Consider the following 19,090-nt stretch of genomic DNA (forward strand, 5'->3'; position numbering starts at 1 on the left):
AATAAAGTCAGGTACCTAATTATCTAATCCATACATCCATAAAACTTTTTAAATTATATATAACAGGAATTACTATCTCAGGTCTTCTGACCTTGTTTGCACCTTAAAAAACTGTGCAGTTGTATTTGTTCAGCAATAAAGATTACCATTAACAGCACTTCACCTTCCTTAACGAGATCATACTTAAGCAAATGGAGATGGATCAGATTCTCTACGAATATTAAAAAAAAAAAAAAAAAAAGCTGCGTAGGCTTTTAAGCTAAAAGACAATTTGTATTTAAAGCATTGTCCTTTCACCAAGCAGTAGCCCTACAGAGCCTCACTGCAAGGAAGATGCTCCTCACACAGCACAACCACACTAACATGTGCGACCAGGTCCAAAACTTGCCTGACCAAGCTAACCCCAGAAGAGAAGTGCGGGTGAACTGGAGACAGGGAAGCGTGAGCTTACTGCCCCTGCCTAGGCCCACATACAGTCTGCCCTATAAACAACAGGCTGTCTGCAGCCTAATCAAGCCCTGACGTTTGACAAGACACAATCATTCAGGCTGATGCACCTCACCTACGTGAAGACCATTGTTGATAACTCTACAGTATGAGTCGAGGTAAAGGGCACTCTGGTCAGAAGATTCACGAGAACGGGCTCTGCACAGACCCACACTCCAAAGACTGCCTACTAACACAGCCATCTCCACATCTTCCAGTACCAGCCACATGGCCTAGACAGAGGGGCAGGGAGGATAGACTGTGTACTAGGCATTACTGAGCACCCTATGCTACAGGAACAACTTCTGAGCCAGTATGCAAGGAGTACAGCAAACAGCAGCAGCTAAGAGGGGCTTTGGCAGGAGACACTTTTGATAGTTCCTCATAAGATGGGGCTGGTGATAGAAGCAGTTTTGACAGCAGAGCATGAGAGGAGAGGCAGACTAGCATTTTGGTTGCAACATTTATTTATTCAGTCAAGATTCTCTGCTAAGGTTTTTGATAGATTCTCAGTAACTTTTAGTGGCAGGTTTTTGTTGGGTTTTGTTTTGGTTTTTTTGTTATATACAGATTTGCTGATTTTTAGGTGTTTCTATGATCTTCTGCTAGCTGTTTCCCATATTAAACAGAATGATTCATGATTAAAAGGGTCCCATAGCTGCCTGCAGCAAGGATGACTCATGCCCCAGGTCAGCCACCTGGAGATACACACTGCCATAGAGACAGTAAGCATGTATGGCATCATGCGGTACATGTGGTAACTCCACAACCCCAGCTGCACTAGCATCTATCGCGTATCAGATGACTTGACCTAAGTCAGGCTTGAGGCAGCTGGATGAAAGGCCACTACAGCCCATGCCTAAGGCAGGCAGGGAATGCCACTGCCTCTCTTCAGGGACAGGGTTGGTCACAGAATCATACAGAATCATAGAATAGTTACGGTTGGAAAGCACCTTAAGATCATCTAGTTCCAAGCCCCCTGCCATGGGCAGGGACACTTCACACTAAAGCATGTCACCCAAAGATTTGTGCAACTGGGCCTTGAACACCACCAGGGATGGAGCACTCACAACCTCCCTGGGCAACCCATTCCAGGGCCTCACCACCCTTACAGTAAAGAATTTCTTCCTTATATCCAATCTAAACTTCCCCTGTTTAAGTTTGAACCCGTTACCCCTTGTCCTGTCACTACAGTGCCTTGCGAAGAGTCCCTCTCCAGCATCCTTATAAGCCACCTTCAGATACTGGAAGTCTGCTATGAGGTCTCCACACAGTCATGCTGGTGAGAGCTGCACACTAATAAAAGCCTGGAGGCATCAAAGGGCAGGGACTAAATCAAGAGGTCCACCTCAAGTAGCTGTTCATAAAGGCACATACCCAAGGATCTGGAGCCTGCCTGCAGGCATAGAATTGCAACATCCTTAGAATAGTTGACATGGCCACACAACTGCAATAAATGGCTACTCAGTCTTTAAGACAGGCAGGAGGATAGGTTTGCCCTTTTTATGAAGCAGCAGATCAAATATATAATCTCTTCCTGGGAAAGAGCATACAAGGTAAGAACTGCAAGGAAGAGGCCAGTAGGTGTAATACTGCAGTGCAAATTTGTTAACAGCTCACCTACTCAAGCTGACAAAATGGACAAATACTTCTTCAAGCAACTCAAAATCTCTGAGACCTCAAGTGTTTGTGTGGCTTTGGGGATTTTTTGGGCTATGTGCTGGTTGGGAGAGGTGTGGTTTTGGTTTGTTAGTAGTTGGGGGAGGTGTGGGACAGTTCAGGGGAAGTGGTCTGCTGTTTGGTTGGGGGTTTTTTGGATTTCTGTTTTTTGGTTGGTTTTTTCTTTAATAGGTAACTCAGTCAAGCTGGGGTTGTTGAACCTGAAAAACATGGCTCAATGGCATCTAACAGCAGCCTTCCAGTACTTCGAGATGCTTTGTAAGACAACGAAGCCACACTCTTTATTGCAGTGCACAGCAGAGAAAAATGAGACAGGGGCCATAAATTGAAGGGAGGAGTTTCTAAATGTATGCAAGGAAAAAAAAGCGACTGTAAAGAAAAATAGGGCAGGCTGTTTGGAGAGGCTGTGGAAACGGAATGCAAGACCCAACCGGGCAAAGCTCTAAGCAACCGGTTTCAGATTGAGTATTGATCCTATTCAGAGGATGAAGCTGAACGAGATAATGGCCCTAGGTCCCTTCAAATATGCATGATTCTATAAGAACAGAATTTCTTTAAAGACTCCCATCTCTCTACAGTACTTTTTTTTCCCACAATGAAGTAGAGGTTGCACAAAAGCATTTACTGATCTTGCCACAAGCTTTCTTGTGGCTGTCTGAAGTAAAATAGCCCATGTCAACTTTCTGCGTCTAGCTCCAAGATCAGCATTGCTGCTTTAATTGAAAAACTTTTTCTTTGGAAGCAGGCAGACAGACATTAACAAAAGACTGCAGTCATTATGTAATATTTCCATTTCTAATATAAGGAAAGCCTGAGGGAGCTGGGCCTGTTCAGCCTGGAGAAGAGAAGGCTTAGGGGGAATCTGATCAATATGCATAACTATCTGAAGGGAGGGTGTCAAGAGGATGGGGCCAGACTCCCCTCGGTGGTGCCAGGCAATACAGCAAGAGGCAACAGGCATAAACTAAAACACAGGATAGTCCACCTGAGCTTCTTTACTGCGAGGATGACCTAGCACTGGAATAGGTTGCCAGACAGGCTGCAGTTTCCACCCCTGGAGAAGTTCAAGAGCCATCTGGACACAACCCCAAGGAATGTGCTCTACTTGACCCTGTGTAAGGAGAGAGTTTAGACTAGATGAGCTCCAGTGGTCCCTTCCAGCCTCAACCATTCTGGGATTCTGTGTATTTTCTTTTCAAGGCCAGAATTGGAAAGGCCATCTAGTTAACAACTATGTTAGGTAACTATTAGTACAGTGGAATCCCTCTAAAACCATGAATGGTAAGTTAAGCAACCAATAAATATGCAAATGATATTTGATTTTACAGAAATAAAAAACAATATCCATTGCTGCAGCCTGATTAAATTTAAAAAAATAAAAGTATCTAGTCACAGCATTTTCCATCTGTTCCCACATGCAGCTGCTAGCACAGAGATCTGTGCTTAAAAAAGAAAAGATGCAGTTTTTAGGAAACCCTGTTCTTCACTGATCCAAATGACTCTTTCTCCTGACCTTAACACTACTACCTCACATACCTCTACAGGGCAGTCCAAGGATGCCAAACCCATACACTCCCATATTTGCAAAGCAGCCTCACAGGCCAAGTGCACTGCTTTGGGAAGGTAATAAAACTTAATGTACAGACTTGTAATAAGGAATGCTGTTCAGGTTTTTTAAAAGCACTGTCCTCTCATACTGCACTCTTCATACTTCCTTTGCCTCAGGAGGTGGTGGATTCCTGCTCATTCCTTCAGAGCCATTGGAAGACTACAACATCAGGAAAAAAAAAACCAAACCTTCAACAGATGTTTCTGAAGGAAGGTGGGAAACTACAAAAAATGACTGCAGATTACAAAAACAAATCTGGTAGTAGTTCTCCCACATATCCTGTTGTATCATTCCAATGAAGAGCAACAACTGTGGAACAGTGGAAGTAAACACAGCAGGGTACCATAGGACCACAGAAGAGAAATTATAAGGGGCTCCTGGAATTTGGAAGCAGATGTTTGACTTAAGCTCATAAAATTGGCATAAGCACCAACAAAGAATTTAAGTAACAGGACAATTTATATTTTCCTGTTATTATAAGTTAAAAGGCAAAAATCTTTCATGTCTCTAAATATCTGTTGCTGGAAGCTGCCTTGTTGAAGGCTTTCAAAATATACTCTCTCTAAGCATGTAAGATTTCAGTATCTAGGAAAAGTTATAGAAGTTGTGATAACTGGGGGGAGGCGATTAGCACAAAGCTCCAAATTTCTCAAAAGAGAATTGTCAGAAGATAATTCAGTGAAGATTTCCAACTCAGAGGTTATCACATTTGCCACTGAAATGACTAGAGAAACTAATTTTTATCTGCAAATCCACATTTAAAACAAAGTCCAGTGGTTTCTGCATGAAGATCTCTGATACTGGACCTACATGCTAGTAAGTATCTTTGTGTGCAAAGATCCATCACAACTTCTGACAGAAAATTTAAATCTGTTCTTTGGAGAGGATAGGGTCCTCAAGCAAATTCCTTCATAATGAGCTTCATGTTACCTATACTTGGAAAGCACTTTCAGATCAGGCTCTCTGGGATGCAAGCACAGAGGCTCTTCATATACAGGACCAGAGCTGAAATGAGCAGCTACACTAAGACAGAAGTACTTTTAGATACATATAGCAGCAGAACTTTCTCAGGCGGTGAAAATTCAATGTAAATTGTTCTTCAGAAATCTGCACTTCATTTTCAGTATACTTGCAAGTGGGTATATGGAGAAGAGAAGGCTGCGTGGAGACCTCATAGCAGCTTCCAGTACCTGAAGGGGGCCTATAGGGATGCTGGGGAGGGACTCTGTCAGGGACTGTAGCGACAGGACAAGGGGTAACGGGTTAAAACTTAAACAGGGGAAGTTTAGATTGGATATAAGGAGGAAATTCTTTACTGTTAGGGTGATGAGGCACTGGAATGGGTTGCCCAGGGGGGTTGTGAGTGCTCCATCCCTGGCAGTGTTCAAGGCCAGGTTGGATGAAGCCTTGTGTGGGATGGTTTAGTGTGAGGTGTCCCTGCCCATGGCAGGGGGGTTGGAACTAGATTATCTTGAGGTCCTTTCCAACCCTAACTATTCTATGATTCTATGATTCTATATTATGTGAAGAAAGAGGGTCCTAAATACTACTTATCCAAACCAACTGACTAGGATTATATTAGAATGAAAATAGGGTTATTTTAATATCAGGCATGTATAGTGGTTTGAACTGTACACAAAATTCCACACTAGAACTTGACTGAAATTTGGAAAAAAGCAATAGAAGTGAGTCAGGAGGAATTCATACCTGAAGAAATTCAACAGCAGCCCTACCCAGATAGAGAGGTAGAGGGCAACATGGCAGACCTCCACAGTCACATGCACATGAAGGGCTATTTAAAAAGCAATTCTAACAGTGGTAAAACTATTCCCGTATTTCTAGTTAGAAATAGTAGCTGAAAGGTACAGAAGTCTTAGCTGAAGCTGGAATATCATAATATTTAGAGGATCTAACAATTTTCATCACTAGGTATACTTAAGAGATGTGAAAGATGAAGCACTAGTGAATTACCACAGTGAATAATACTTAAACAGTAGCAATTAAGTCATTCAGACAGGTCTTTCCTATTTCCAGTGATTTTTTTCCATGTCACACCACAATACATTTAAGCCTTCTTTTAATATTATACATAGTCAAAAGTATGCTTCAAAATTAGATTATCCTAGTTTTGTTTCAAATAGCTTTTGGAATTAATCTCGCATGACATAAGCCCAAGCAAGCTTACAAATGAAAATATTCTCAACAATTCTTCACACTCATCTTCCATCTATGACTGCTGAAATACAAAAGGCCATTCAGATAATGGCTTTCCAGGGTCTGCTAATAGCTGAAGATGAGTTTATTTTTAGGATTACATGGATTTGAATGCAGCAAAACGATACACGAGTTCAACAACTTTTTTGCAATATTAAAACTACAGATACATTGCGTTATCAGTAGCAAGTCGAGTCATCTTCAAAACAGATTATGTTCTTCAGGCACAAAAAGGAACAATCTTCATTCCATAATACAATTAATGGACACTACAAGAAATCTTTTACAGGCTCATAAATACTTCAAGACAGACTGTATGAGAAATCCAAATTCCGTACTTCATATGTACATGCAAAGTAGATCTGTTTCTATCTTCAGTTCTCTTAATCTCACTTCTGTCTTCCTGCAACAAGTATTCTGGCCAACATAATTTTGCCTTCATTGCTCCCCACCTGTAAATCTGAAAAATCAGCATTTCTCCTTGATATAGCAGTAACTAGTGTCAATTTGACTCCAGGTGTTCTTTCTCTTAGCACCTTTTAGATACTACTCTGTAAAACTATACTGTAAAGATAAGGCTTGCATAACTATCTGAAAGAATTATTAGGAGGACACCACAGGCAAAAAATGAGCTGATGGTACTTTAAAGGCTTTCAGTAAGCAAGGCAAGCATCTCAAAACGAGTATCACTAAATATCACTTGGTCAAAGTAATATCACTAATTTTGTATGCAAATGTACAAAAAGAGAGCATCCCTGGCTAGTTTCTGTTGTTACCAATCAGCTCCATCATCAGGTGACTTTCTACACAGTAATCACAACTTCTCTCTGAAACAAATTCGCAACCATAATTTCAGATTTAGTTTTCAATTTCTGAAGTCACTTTAATCAAGCTCCTTTGCTTCTTCCTGAACAAAATAAGAAATGAATGCCTTCCTTTCAAGTCCAACAGCCACAATTGCTGCCTGAAGAAAGTCAAGGCACTAGTTTTGGATTCTAAACCACTGGAAACAAAGAATTCTTGTAAGAAAGGTTATTCTAAATCTGCATTCTAACGCACAAAACCTTATTTTCCCATTTAGACTTGAATATAAATGAACTAGAGGTAGCAAGGTACAAGAAAACCCACCAAGTTTTCTTTAAATCTAAAATTTAATTGCTAGCAATTCATTGGTTTTGTCCAGTTTTTAAGTTTTGACAAAAAATTAACTGGGATCTGAAAAAAAAAAATTAAAAATAAAAACAAAACATGAATGGGAAATCTTGCAGGTAACTAAACTAATGAGAATCTCAGCTGCACTTTGAGTTGATTCCAGCATATGTGCTGCTTTCTCCATGCGAAAAGGAGAACATTTAGGTGGTTAGCTAATTTTGGATCAAACAGGCTTTTTGTTACAATTCTTTGAAAAAACCCAAAACACATTTTTCTGTAACATCAGTGGCACATAGGGCTGAAACTAGGCTCCTCACTGCCAGAGTATTAGCAGTGAATGGATTGCAAAACTTTGAGTCATAACAAGTGTCATAAAGTGTTTAAGATGCAGTTAACCGTTAAAAGACATGAAAATGGATGTGTTTAAACAAACATTGTTCCAAACAGGCAAAAGCACAATAGTTCGCCAAGGCAAGTATTTTAAATACAGAAGTATGTAATTTATTTGAACATATTCTGAAAACACCATGTGTCCACACATAAATAATCAACTTCAACAGAACTAAAAGCATGCATTAATTTTGGAGACTCAGGGCCAATAAATATTCTATGTAACACAGCAACAATTAATAAATCAGCATTCTGAAAGGCATACAGCAAAATGTTATTTACAATCTAAACTTACAGTTTACATTGATTAAAGGCAGTTGTGAAAGTTGGGGTTTTAACTCAGGTTAATGGACCGTGTTTTGTAAGATTTATGCAAAAATTAACTTTAGACACATGCAAAGTATATTGTTCACTATACGAAAGGGGGAAAATCAAATAACATCCAATTTCTCTAACATTTCGTATCTGCTCAACTGTCAGCTCACAGTGGCTTAATGGGACTTCTGTAACTGCAGCACTCATCAAGGCAAGCTTTTGGACAGCATCTCACCTGGTCTCTTCATCATCCCAAGCGATTCTCATGCCTTTCCCACCACCACCTGCTGAGGCCTTGATCATGACAGGGTAGCCTAACAGCGGGGAACAATTAGACAGAAGTTCAAACTTTGTTCAGTTGGTCAGAGGAACATGACAACTGACCACATGTCCAATAATGCCAGTAGACAATAACTTCGCTTATTAAAACACTTTGTTTCAAAGGAGAGGAGAAATTTTTCTTTTCAAGACTTAGCTGTCAGTGCTGTGATTCCTGAAGCCAGGAAAGGTTGTCTTCTCCATTTCATTTATACCTAAATGAATTATTCCCAAGTAACAAAGTGATTAATGAATAAAAGCATTTGACCTTTTAAAACTCACATTTCTTCAGGAACAAAATTTTGTTCATTTGTTTCTGCCAAAATAAGCTATAGCTGCGATGAATTTTTTCAAAAAATAATTAGCAAAGAAGATCATCATAAAATATTAGTCAATGAATTATTTCTGCAAATGATAAACTATTAGTCAAGAGATTCAGTAAGCAAACCTGTATTTTATCAAGATTTCTGGTACAATACATTTTAAATAGCAGCCCCTCAAGAGTTCTGCTGCTTAGATATTAGGTAACGATATCACAGAAAACAGACTTTTACACTTTTATTTTTTAACAATAAAAAAATTGTGTCTACTGACAAGATGCAAGAAAAAGTGGGCAGTATTAATCTGACAGCATTGTGCTTAACTGGTAATATTTTACACTCAGAACAAGAGACCTTAATATGGGCAAAGTCAGGACCTTAGTTTTCTGAAAGCTAGAAAAGTACAGCAACAAAGTATGCAGTTTAAAAGTCAATTCAGTAATGATTGTTTACTTTATGGTACAGTATTTTAATTCAAAGCAACTTCTTAAAACAATCTTAGTCATATCAGTGATGCACAGAAAATTAAAAATTCAGGATCTAAAGGGTTTTTTTAGAGTAACAAAAAATTCTTCCAGGCTTTGGTTTGTTTGAAAATCATAATATTAAGCCAAGATCAGACAATATTATCTGGCAAGAACAGTCCATCAGTCCTTACAGACTGAAAATACATTCTATAAAAGCCTTTGATCTGGGGTCAGAAAGAGACATTTTAATATGGTTCCCAGTAGAAATGGTCAAGTCTGCTATCATATGTTTAGTTTCTTTTTGTAATGTGGATCTACTCTTGCTCTGTGACAAGTGACAGCGATACAGTATGCCTGCCTCCTCTCCCTGAAATCTCAGTGAACTGAAAAGAGGTTCAGGAGAAGATAACTAAAACCAAGTTCTGGAAAACCTTTTGCTTAAAGAGTCATGATATAAGAATAAACCAGTAATGTTGACTGGAAGGTAGGAAAGCAGCAATAGTACAAGAGAACATTAAATTAACAAAGAAACAGTGAAATAATACAATGGAAGAAAGTAAAAATCAATATAATCATCTCTAAGATAACGTTGTTAGACTGTGAAACACCACCCTACAGACCGTTCAACCATTCATGTGGCAGAAAGATGTAAAAGGTAATAGATAAGCACACGTAGAGCACAAATCAAGTTCCTACAGGCAGGGATGACCAAAAGGCTGCAAATCTTCATTCTTTAGACTTTAACCTCTAGTTACTAAGTATAAGTGAAAGACCAAACAGAGCCATGCAAATAAGCTTGCTACAGTCTCTCTTACACCTTCCCACAGAATATCTGGTGCTGTCCACAGAGGGGTTTGGGACAAGTCTGAGTAACAATGGGTTCAATCCAGAACTACACTAATCAATTCCAAGGCCTCTACAAATCCCAGAGATAAAAGGGCATGGTCAAAATAACTCTAGACTGCATGCAACAGTGACGTTAAGCACATTTTCAAGAAATACAGTGTATGCAGTACCTACACAAGTAGAATTTATCTATGATGTAGTTACTTTTCTAGATCCATGGCAACTGTCAGACTCCTAGACAAGCCACTGGCTATTTTGAAACAAACCAAAAAGCACATCTTACATGATTTTCATGCAAGACATGAGATTTAGTTGGATAACACTAGTGAACTTACACCTCTGGCAACACTATCACCAGCTGGAGACTCTCTCAAACTCAAGAGGCCACAAGTCTGAAATTCTGAAATAGGCATTGTTTTAAGCCTTTTTATGGCAACCTCACTATGGCAATTTCAATCACCTAATCTATCTCATTCAGTGTTACATGTATTTGAAAAAAAATCATCATCAATTATGCTAACAATTTCAGTCTAACAATATCAGTCTCTTGAATGGCTCACTGATTTTAATTCTGTAAGCAGAGTCTAGCTCTAATTTACTGTTCTTTCATTTCAACAGCAAAATAAGCATGTTGGCAGCAAGCCTTGGTGAATCTATATGCTACAGAATATATAAGTTCATATATCACAACTCAAATGGCTAAATTATTAGACAGGATGCATGGGTTACTGGTATCACTCACCAAGAGTAGGACTACTTTGCTTCCCACACATACACATTTTATATATATTGATGACATGTTGACCACACTTGTATGCAAGGCAGTCAAAGATTCTAGAGACATAATATAATTAAAAAATTAAAAATTGAAAAAATCAGAGGCCTGTTTAGAAAATATCTACACAGCTTTCTGTATGTATATTCTTTACAACAGACTTCAAGTTAGGATGACTATTAACCAGACCCCTGAAGACAAGCACACCTGAAATTTTGCTCAAATATGCCTTTACATAGTATTTGCTCTCTGGGGCACTGAACTAAGCTAAACAGCAGTTCTTCAGCCAATACCACAGCCTGATGCACGCTAAGACAAGGAAAGCTTTGTAGAACCTAAGTTTTGAGTACACACTGGGTACAGGATGCTGGCATCAGGACACACTGCTGCTGAATAATGCAAAAGTGGTTGAAAGAATGATGAGTAATCAAAATTGCTTAAGTACACTCACATAAATTGGCTAGATTAGCTGTGGGAAGGGAGGGGCATGCAAACAATTCGTAACAGCATTTACAAGGACCCACAACAACAGCAAAGAGTCTCACAAAGCAGGCACATTTTTAAGTAGGTGTTAGGTTTTCAGTTCTTCCCTTAAACATGATGTCAGTTTACACTAAATTAAAATTTCCTGTAAGAATATGAACTATAAACCTCTCCTGTTCTATAGTTTTACATTTTGTGACACATGTGAAGGATGGGTCTAAATAGATCTTAAAAGGTGAGAAAGTAAAAAGCTCTCAAATTTGAGTATCAGCAGGCATACTTTTGATGTTAAATAGGTACTATTACATTAGGACTGCTTTGTTTCCACAGTGGTTACTATTCTGAAAATCTGAATAGTAAAAGGAGTGAACAAACTTTTGGTGTCCCACAGCTGTCAGTTCCCACCCTTTGCCACCAAGGTTTTAAATGACATTTAACTGGTTTTATAGAGTTGCAGGTAGTAGACCACAAAATGCATTGCACGATATCAGTTTGAGCAATATAGGATGTGGAAATACCAGATTCTTCTCAATATCCATCACTGAAAAGCTAATATTAACTAAACCCATGTCACAAGTTAAACATGACAAAACTGTTATTCACCTCTTGAGTTTTGTATAGACTTTCATTTAGTTTATCTGCCTGAGCTTTGTTCAGTCCTTTCAAACTGAAGAGTAAAACTTTCTGTAGTTTCATCGATGCTTCAGAAATCAAGAAGCCAGCAGACTTAAAAGTAACATGGAAAAAGAGTCAATATGATTAAGCACTATAGAAAGGATCACAAGAACAGCCACACAGACAAATAGAGAAGGGATTACAGAAAGGAGCCTATATAGAAATTTGCACCTTAACTTCCAGTTCCTGGTTTAGCCTAATATCTCTGTTCTATTTTCCCTTTACAACCTGGGAGAGCACATCTCAAATAATGAGCAAAAGGCAGATATAACTTCCACACTTACAAAATTTGTACACTCACTGAAACAGGTAAAGGAAGTACCTCTACTCTGAACTGCCATACTCCACTGCTACTGGATCTTTGGGCAGAAAATAGCTGGGAGCCACAGGAAAAATTGCGGGAAGCAAGAGAACATTGTATTACACTATTTTAAAGTGCTGACCCACGATGATTTTATTTATATATATAAATATAAATATTATATATATTTATATTTATGTATATATTTATATGTATGTATAAAATATAGTATATTAAGTAATTTTTTATCTATACATAAAATTACTTAAGCATTCTTGTAAGGCTGAGGCTCAGGATAACTGAAATTTAAAGTAATTTGAAAGTATTCGATTGCATATCAAATACCTTATATATGAGTCGTATATCGTAAGAGTACATCTCTTACACATAAGAGACTTTGATTTCATCCTATTTTTGATCCTTTGAAATTACAAATCCTTGGGGTTTATTCTGATCAGTGGTCGTGATTAGACAGAAGCTTAACCAAACTGGTCAACTGGGCAAAACATGGGTGGGGAAAAAGCTAGAAAGTACATTTTCCTTTCATTACATGGCATCATAGCACAAGCCTTTTTTGTATCAAAACAGTTTAAGAATTCGCCATCTAAATAAAGCACCACCTAGCTGTCTGTAATTGACTTTAATATATACGGATTTAAGACTGCCTTAATACAATGACCTCCAAAGTGCTACTGATATCAAAAGGCAGGAGCCAGTCAACAGAAGACCAGGAGAACCCAGAAGAAAAGTAAGAAAGAATGCACTTTAAAGGGTGTCTAGGAAGCCACTGAATGCCCTCCAACTTACATTAATCAATACTGCTTTAAAAATATTTGCAGAAAGTCTTAAAAAAAAAAAAAAAAGGCAAGATCAAGAAAGACTATTGAAACTGAACTGAAATAGAGCCATTACACTATGTCTTCTTTTAAGGATTAAACCAATTTTATTTACAGTTCTCCCACAAATATTCCAATTTGGTTGATAACCTCTTCCTTTTGTCTCTGCTCCCACGACAGTGATTAGTAGTGACTTCACAACAGGGACATAAAGAGTAACCCACAGAAACACTGACTTCAATTGTGTTAGCCTAAAAGTCAGCCAAGCCACTCCTACACTGAGGGGTTTCAGGGCAGTTAACCAACACAGGGTAAAAACCCAGACTTAAACTCAAAGTGGAAAGATATTACACTGATGGAAAGTTATCTGCAGCAATGCAAGTCCCAGTTTCTATTTGTCGCGCAAGGCTCAACCATAGCTTTTGACACAGGCAAGATATATTTGTAGCTAGATCAGTAAAAGAAGCTTCAAATGCAGATATATCCTTTCAATTAGGTACCTGTGATGAACCTGAACAGCTTCTCATGGCTACTGTCTCTTAAAATAAAAATTGAAAAAAAAAAAAAAAAAAAGGACAAAAAGAAAAAGAAAAAAGATAAAACAACAAGAAAAGTCTCTTACTAGATTCTTCTTTTAGAAAGCACTTAAGAATGTGTAATTTCAAGCATATGGTTTAATATTTTCCCTAATACTAAGATGAAGTAAATAAAAGCCAAAACTCATTAAACACATATAACACTTAACCTTCATCAAAATGAGTCCCAGACAGTTTGCTGGTTGCTCTTTTAACCATTCTATAAGATATTCAGAAGCCAAATAGTGACTTTATTCCAGAAAGCACAGAAGAAAGGCTGGTGCTCTGGATGACACTCAAGTAATTGCAGTCCATACAGTGATGAAGAATGAAGATCATAACATCACTGGTGGCAGCCTCCACATAAAGATAAATGCACCGTGCCTAACTTCTAACTATCATGTCCAATTACAGATATACTTTGAAGTATCTCCTTTAGCAAGCTACTCATTAGTGCGTATTACACACATTCCACAAAATCATAGCTGCACTTGTTCGGCAAAGTCCAGTTTGTAATGTTAAAATGTGATGATTTAAGAGACAGGGCATTAACGCCTGGATTCTTCCAGCCCTATAGGCAACAGGGAACTTAAAAACTATTAAAGCATTATTTGTTCTATAGGGATTACTTATTACACATTCAATTTAGTCAACCATGTCTGCTGAGAGGCACACAAATCCCACCATAGCTAATTTAAGAACTTACCAATTTCCCTTGCAATTCTGACAGCTTCATCTGCATCCTGTAAAAGCAGGAAATGAGACCCAACGTTAATCCCATCAGCCATTGCACTATGTCCTGAGGGCAGTCATATATTGCACTACTGTCTCCTCTGATTCATTTAATGTTTGATTTTACAACCTTCTGACCCTTTTCAGCCAGAGGAATGTAAAATTAATACCATAAGTGGAATGTAAATTCTACCTCATCATTAGTATACTGAGAAACTCAAAGCAACAAGGAATCAGCTGACAGGAAACACAACCAGGATAGCTAAATGATTTTCTGCAGTTGTAAGAATTTAATGCCAGAATTTAGAAGTTTACAATCAATAATGGACCATAAATCAGATCGTTAAAGTTTGTCCATTGCCAGCTTGCTTCTGTCCTTACAGGTATTTCTTGTGTTTTCCTGGTTGTTGTCAGTAGGGGGAGTTGATTCTCTATTGTTAGGGAGTGATTCAGGTCCAGAAAAAAAAAAAACTTGCAGAACTTCTGTAAAGACAAATGGGTTTTGTCTACTGAGGAGAGAACACAAGCATTTCACTTTGGTAAGTTTTTCATTCTAAACCTTAAACGCATCATTTTAAACTGTATCTGAAATGACAAGATTCACATAACTGTTTCTGTTAAGAGCCCACACATTACTAGCATACGACAATTAGAAAATCCGTTGGTCGATACCACCTCTTGCTTCAGCTGACTCATACTACTACAGCCTGGCACAGAAAAAAGTAGAGGTAAACCCAGAGAATAAAATCCAAAGTACTTGAACTACTTTCTTTTTAACAGCTAAATCCCTTCTCTTTAACTCTGGCTTCTTCTACTGATAAGAGTGCATTTCCACTATACAATACTAGGAAGAAAAAGGGTTAATCACAGTGGCACAGGTTAAGTTTGAAGCTTCCATCGAAATTTGTTAATATTTATACTATTCCATGACATGCATTAAAAAATTTGTATGGAAGGCAGTAATGTCTGGAAACCACCAGCTGCTAAGTGTGTCTGAAACTATAGGGGCTGACTTATGAACATTAAACTGAAACCTGATATTTTTAAAGCTTTCAAGGCAATCTGTTTTAAAAGCACCCAGGTCAGAACATTAAAAAAAATACATAAGAAATGTTCATACCTGGTTCATTTATGTCCGATAATAAAACAAAATCCTCTTTAAAAGTCTTCAGTACCTAGTAACAGCCCCATGAAGAATAAGGGGGCTGGCAGGGGAAGTTGTCAGAAAATTTAATTTCCTTTCATTAGCTAGTCTGCTCCACAAATCGGTGCTTGTTAAGTTCAAAGCAGTCCTGAAATCAACATCAGTTTTAAGTCTTTTTACTCCAGTCACATCTGTTAATGAGATTTTTCCAAATAACAATTGTTTTTAAGTCAAGAGATAAATCTAGGAAAAAAACCTCCACCCAAAAAAAGAAAAAAAAAAAAAAAAGAATCTGGGTTTACTGTTTTATTACACCTTGCTGCTTTCCATGACCCTGCACTCTCCAAATTTTAGCTTAAAGGGATAAAATGCATGAAAAGGGTCATTTAAGAATGTTAGTGGTTTCCACACATTGAGTTTGAAGGTTCTTTGTTCCTGCCTGTGACAGTTATGCGAGAATACTTCCCCTTAATAGCCTCTCTGTCAGGAAGTGTTAAACCTGCCAAATGCAGACAATTAGAGCCTCTTGAACAAAATGCAGGAAGAGTGATGACTGATGAAGAGACACGATTATACTCGAGAAGGAAACTTTTACATTTCTTTTCTTTTGCAAATTTACTCATATATTTGCAAAATAGAATTAAGAGGCAGGAAGCAAACAGGATAATTTTTTTCTCACTTAGTTACCTGCAAACAAGTGGCTAACTGAGACACTGCAGTCCACAGGAAGACAAGCTGCAAATCATTATCGGGGAACTTTTCACTGCCACTGTATTTTTTATACACGCTTACAACAACTTCGAGTAATAAGCAGCATCGTATCAGCAGCACTAATTGTCTCAGTTCTGGCTTGAACAGACTGAAGTCATCTGCCCAGTTTAGTTATTAATTTACACTGTTTCAACATCTGTTTTTTACAGTTCTAAGATATTAGAACCCAAAAATCAAAGAAACAAAAAAATCAATGCACTCAAATTCTTTAGCTTTCAAAGAGCATTTCTGAAATGCAAAACAAAAATATGCCCCGCTTTAAAGGGAAAAAGCTAATAAACAACAACAAAAAAAAAAAGAATAAACAACTGACACTGAAATCTCTGGTAAGTCTTTTGATCTTTTTCCCTAAGAAAGTATGTTTCGGTATCATGAATTTCACTTGCAGTGCAGATTACATAAATAGTTTGAGGACTCAAAGTTCAGACAGCTACTTTAGATTTATAGCGCAAAGAACATTTGCTATGGGGGAGGGGAGCAAAAAACTGAATGCTGTGACACTGCATAAAACACAAGTCCATATGTTCAAATTACACAAAGTCACACTGGTACTAAAAGCATTTTAAATTATTTTTTTTAAAAAGCAAAAGTCCTCAATTATTTACTGCTGTTTCCTCCAAAAGCACATGAGCTACACTACCATTTTCCCAAAATAAACCAGAGATTGTAAAGAAATATATAATTTTACACCACCTTTTATTGTACAAATAAAAATGCTCAAGTAATGGTAGAAGTTTATAAAAATCATAAGAGTTATAAAATGATGTCAGTGTTTTTATAAACGGCTGATTTCATTAAGACATAAAATACTCATTTAGCACAAGCATTTCTAACCTAATTCACTTACATGCCCCTCTGACAGGTACCAGCAGGTGGAGACAAAAAAGCAAAACTATTCTGATGTAGAGGAATGCCAAAATAAAGCTTTTTAAGAGACTCATGGAGCTGTAAAACATTGTATTAATTATAAAAGAACTACATAACAGTTTTCATGGCTGAGGGTGTTGGGCTTAGAGAACCTCCAGTTCATGCCTAGACTTCAACAGCCTCTCCACTAACGCAGTGATCATTTAACACCAATGTCAATACCCCAATGCAAAAACACAGCCAGCTACCCAAAACTTTAATACAGTAAATTCATAGCCTTGCTGAAAACCCCCAATGTGTCTATTGACATCACTGAAATTAAATAGACACCCAGAGACATTAATCTTCTGGATCTACATCCAGCTGTGTTCTACCAGTCATGAAACCAAACTGGCTATACATGGTGAAACAACACAAAAATCTTTCTTCCCTTGCCATTCCTCTGCCAGTTTTTCACCACGACATCTCCTTATACTCATTACTCAGCCTTCATTTTCCTATTGTCACTCATTCCTCTTTACTCATTTACAGACTTAACATCTTCTCAGCAATAAATTTAGTATAGCCATTGCTCATGTGGATTAACATCAATTCTTTGGTTAAGACTATTCACCACTATCTCTACCAATCAGGTTTTAGGAAGCTAATTGTAGTTACAGGTTTTGAAATTAGCTACCTTTGAATGCTTTTGTTGGCTCTCTAGCTGACAGCACCACACTCGGGTTTCTTGCCTGTGCAGATGGAAAAACTCTTACCCCAGCCAACTCAAATTGAACCAGGGAGGAAGAGAAAATTACTCTTTGTCAAACCAGCTACTCTCTCCACTCTCACTCCATGTCTTTCCATTCTCAGTTTCGTATTTGCTAGTGTTCTGCAATATGAGAACAGTTAGTTGTGTCTTATGCTGAGCACTGCCCTCTCCAATCCTTTCAGGTCCTTAAGTGTACTGTTCAAGGGCTTCCTTCTCTTAAATTTCTAATTTTATTTCTGCTCACTGGGAATTTTCCTGCATGCAGCTTCTCCAATATGTTATTGCAAAAGCTTGCAACTCCAGCATCTGCTATGTGTAAGTACTAAGCAACACAAACAACAGGGCTAAAACACCCTTTATTCATGAAGGGCCTATGTGTCTCTAGCACTATTTAACAAGTGCTGTATAAAGACAACACTTCAAGTAACAAAGATTTTCAGTGCAGCCATGAGTTGAATAATGAAGCACTAGAAGTTGCTACTCTATGTCCACTTTAACTATTCATCCACAAAGAATATGTGCAACTGATCTTTCTTAACTTCTGACATTGTCAGAGGCATGAATGCAGTTTTCTTCCAGCCTTATTAAGACTCCACTATAAAGATGAAGCCACCTGTAATCAACTCATATCAAGCAGACACTTAACTCCTTCCTAGGACCTTTAAAATTTTAATTTCTCAACAGAAAGAGCCCTCAGATTTTGAAAGCTTCATAACTCTGTGACCAAACAGGTTTCCACAGAATGGCAGAAATCCTACAAAGTCTTCAGTTTCTTGTGCGTTGCTCTTCTGATTGTGCCTGCTATCATACAGCTTTGGCCTTCCTATCTTAGTCTGCATTGGCAAAATAGCACATCAAGCTCTAACCAAAGATCAGGCATTCTGTATGACTTAATTACTTAGGTATTCAGGTATTCATCAAGCAAAAGACATCACAGGAAGGAGATCAGAGAACAACCACAGGCACATATTTAGAACCACAGCAAGGTTAACAAAAGTTTTATTTCCTAGAAGTGGAAACCAAAGCAGTGATTAACCTAATATTTTTATCTCCCTTTTCTGATGTAAACAACATTGGCTATGTCTGCGGGAGTCTCTGTTTTTTCTGTCTCTTACTAGCTAAGTTCTACAGGCATCCTCATCAGAACAAATAATTTTGTGGAGGCTTAGCCCCTTTGCACTCTATTTGCCTTTCTCATTGAGTTTGATTTGGGGTTTCTGCCCTCCTAACAGAGTTTAAAATCCAACTTAGCTGACATAACGCTGAACACCATCACCCTGGTGCATGTTACTCCTTAAAATACAGTCTGTATTCCATCAATGTATTTAGTTGTTCCCAATTATCTTGAATTTCCTATTTCATCATGTAAATAAGATTTATGTA

General features: G+C 37.9%; 1 protein-coding gene across 7 annotated transcripts in view; it reads right to left on the bottom strand.

Annotated features, from left to right (window-relative positions):
- Positions 1–19,090, bottom strand: part of PCCA (propionyl-CoA carboxylase subunit alpha) — a 276,456-nt gene that overhangs the window by 183,426 nt on the left and 73,940 nt on the right. For 6 of the 7 annotated variants that reach the window (XR_010612328.1, XM_065677991.1, XM_065677989.1 and 3 more), the window contains 2 exons: positions 14,149–14,185; positions 8,082–8,160 (listed from right to left, as the gene is read on the bottom strand). Coding sequence is in view for 6 of the 7 variants with exons in the window: in XM_065677991.1 (XP_065534063.1) it covers positions 8,082–8,160; positions 14,149–14,185 (116 nt within the window). In the remaining variant the exon portion in view is untranslated. Of the gene's footprint in view, positions 1–8,081; positions 8,161–13,367; positions 13,388–14,148; positions 14,186–19,090 lie in introns of those variants that run through there. The other variant, XM_065677994.1, reaches the window with a different exon arrangement.

The sequence above is a fragment of the Lathamus discolor genome, chromosome 4 (assembly GCF_037157495.1).
Source record: "Lathamus discolor isolate bLatDis1 chromosome 4, bLatDis1.hap1, whole genome shotgun sequence".
Taxonomy (NCBI): Eukaryota; Metazoa; Chordata; class Aves; order Psittaciformes; family Psittacidae; genus Lathamus; species Lathamus discolor.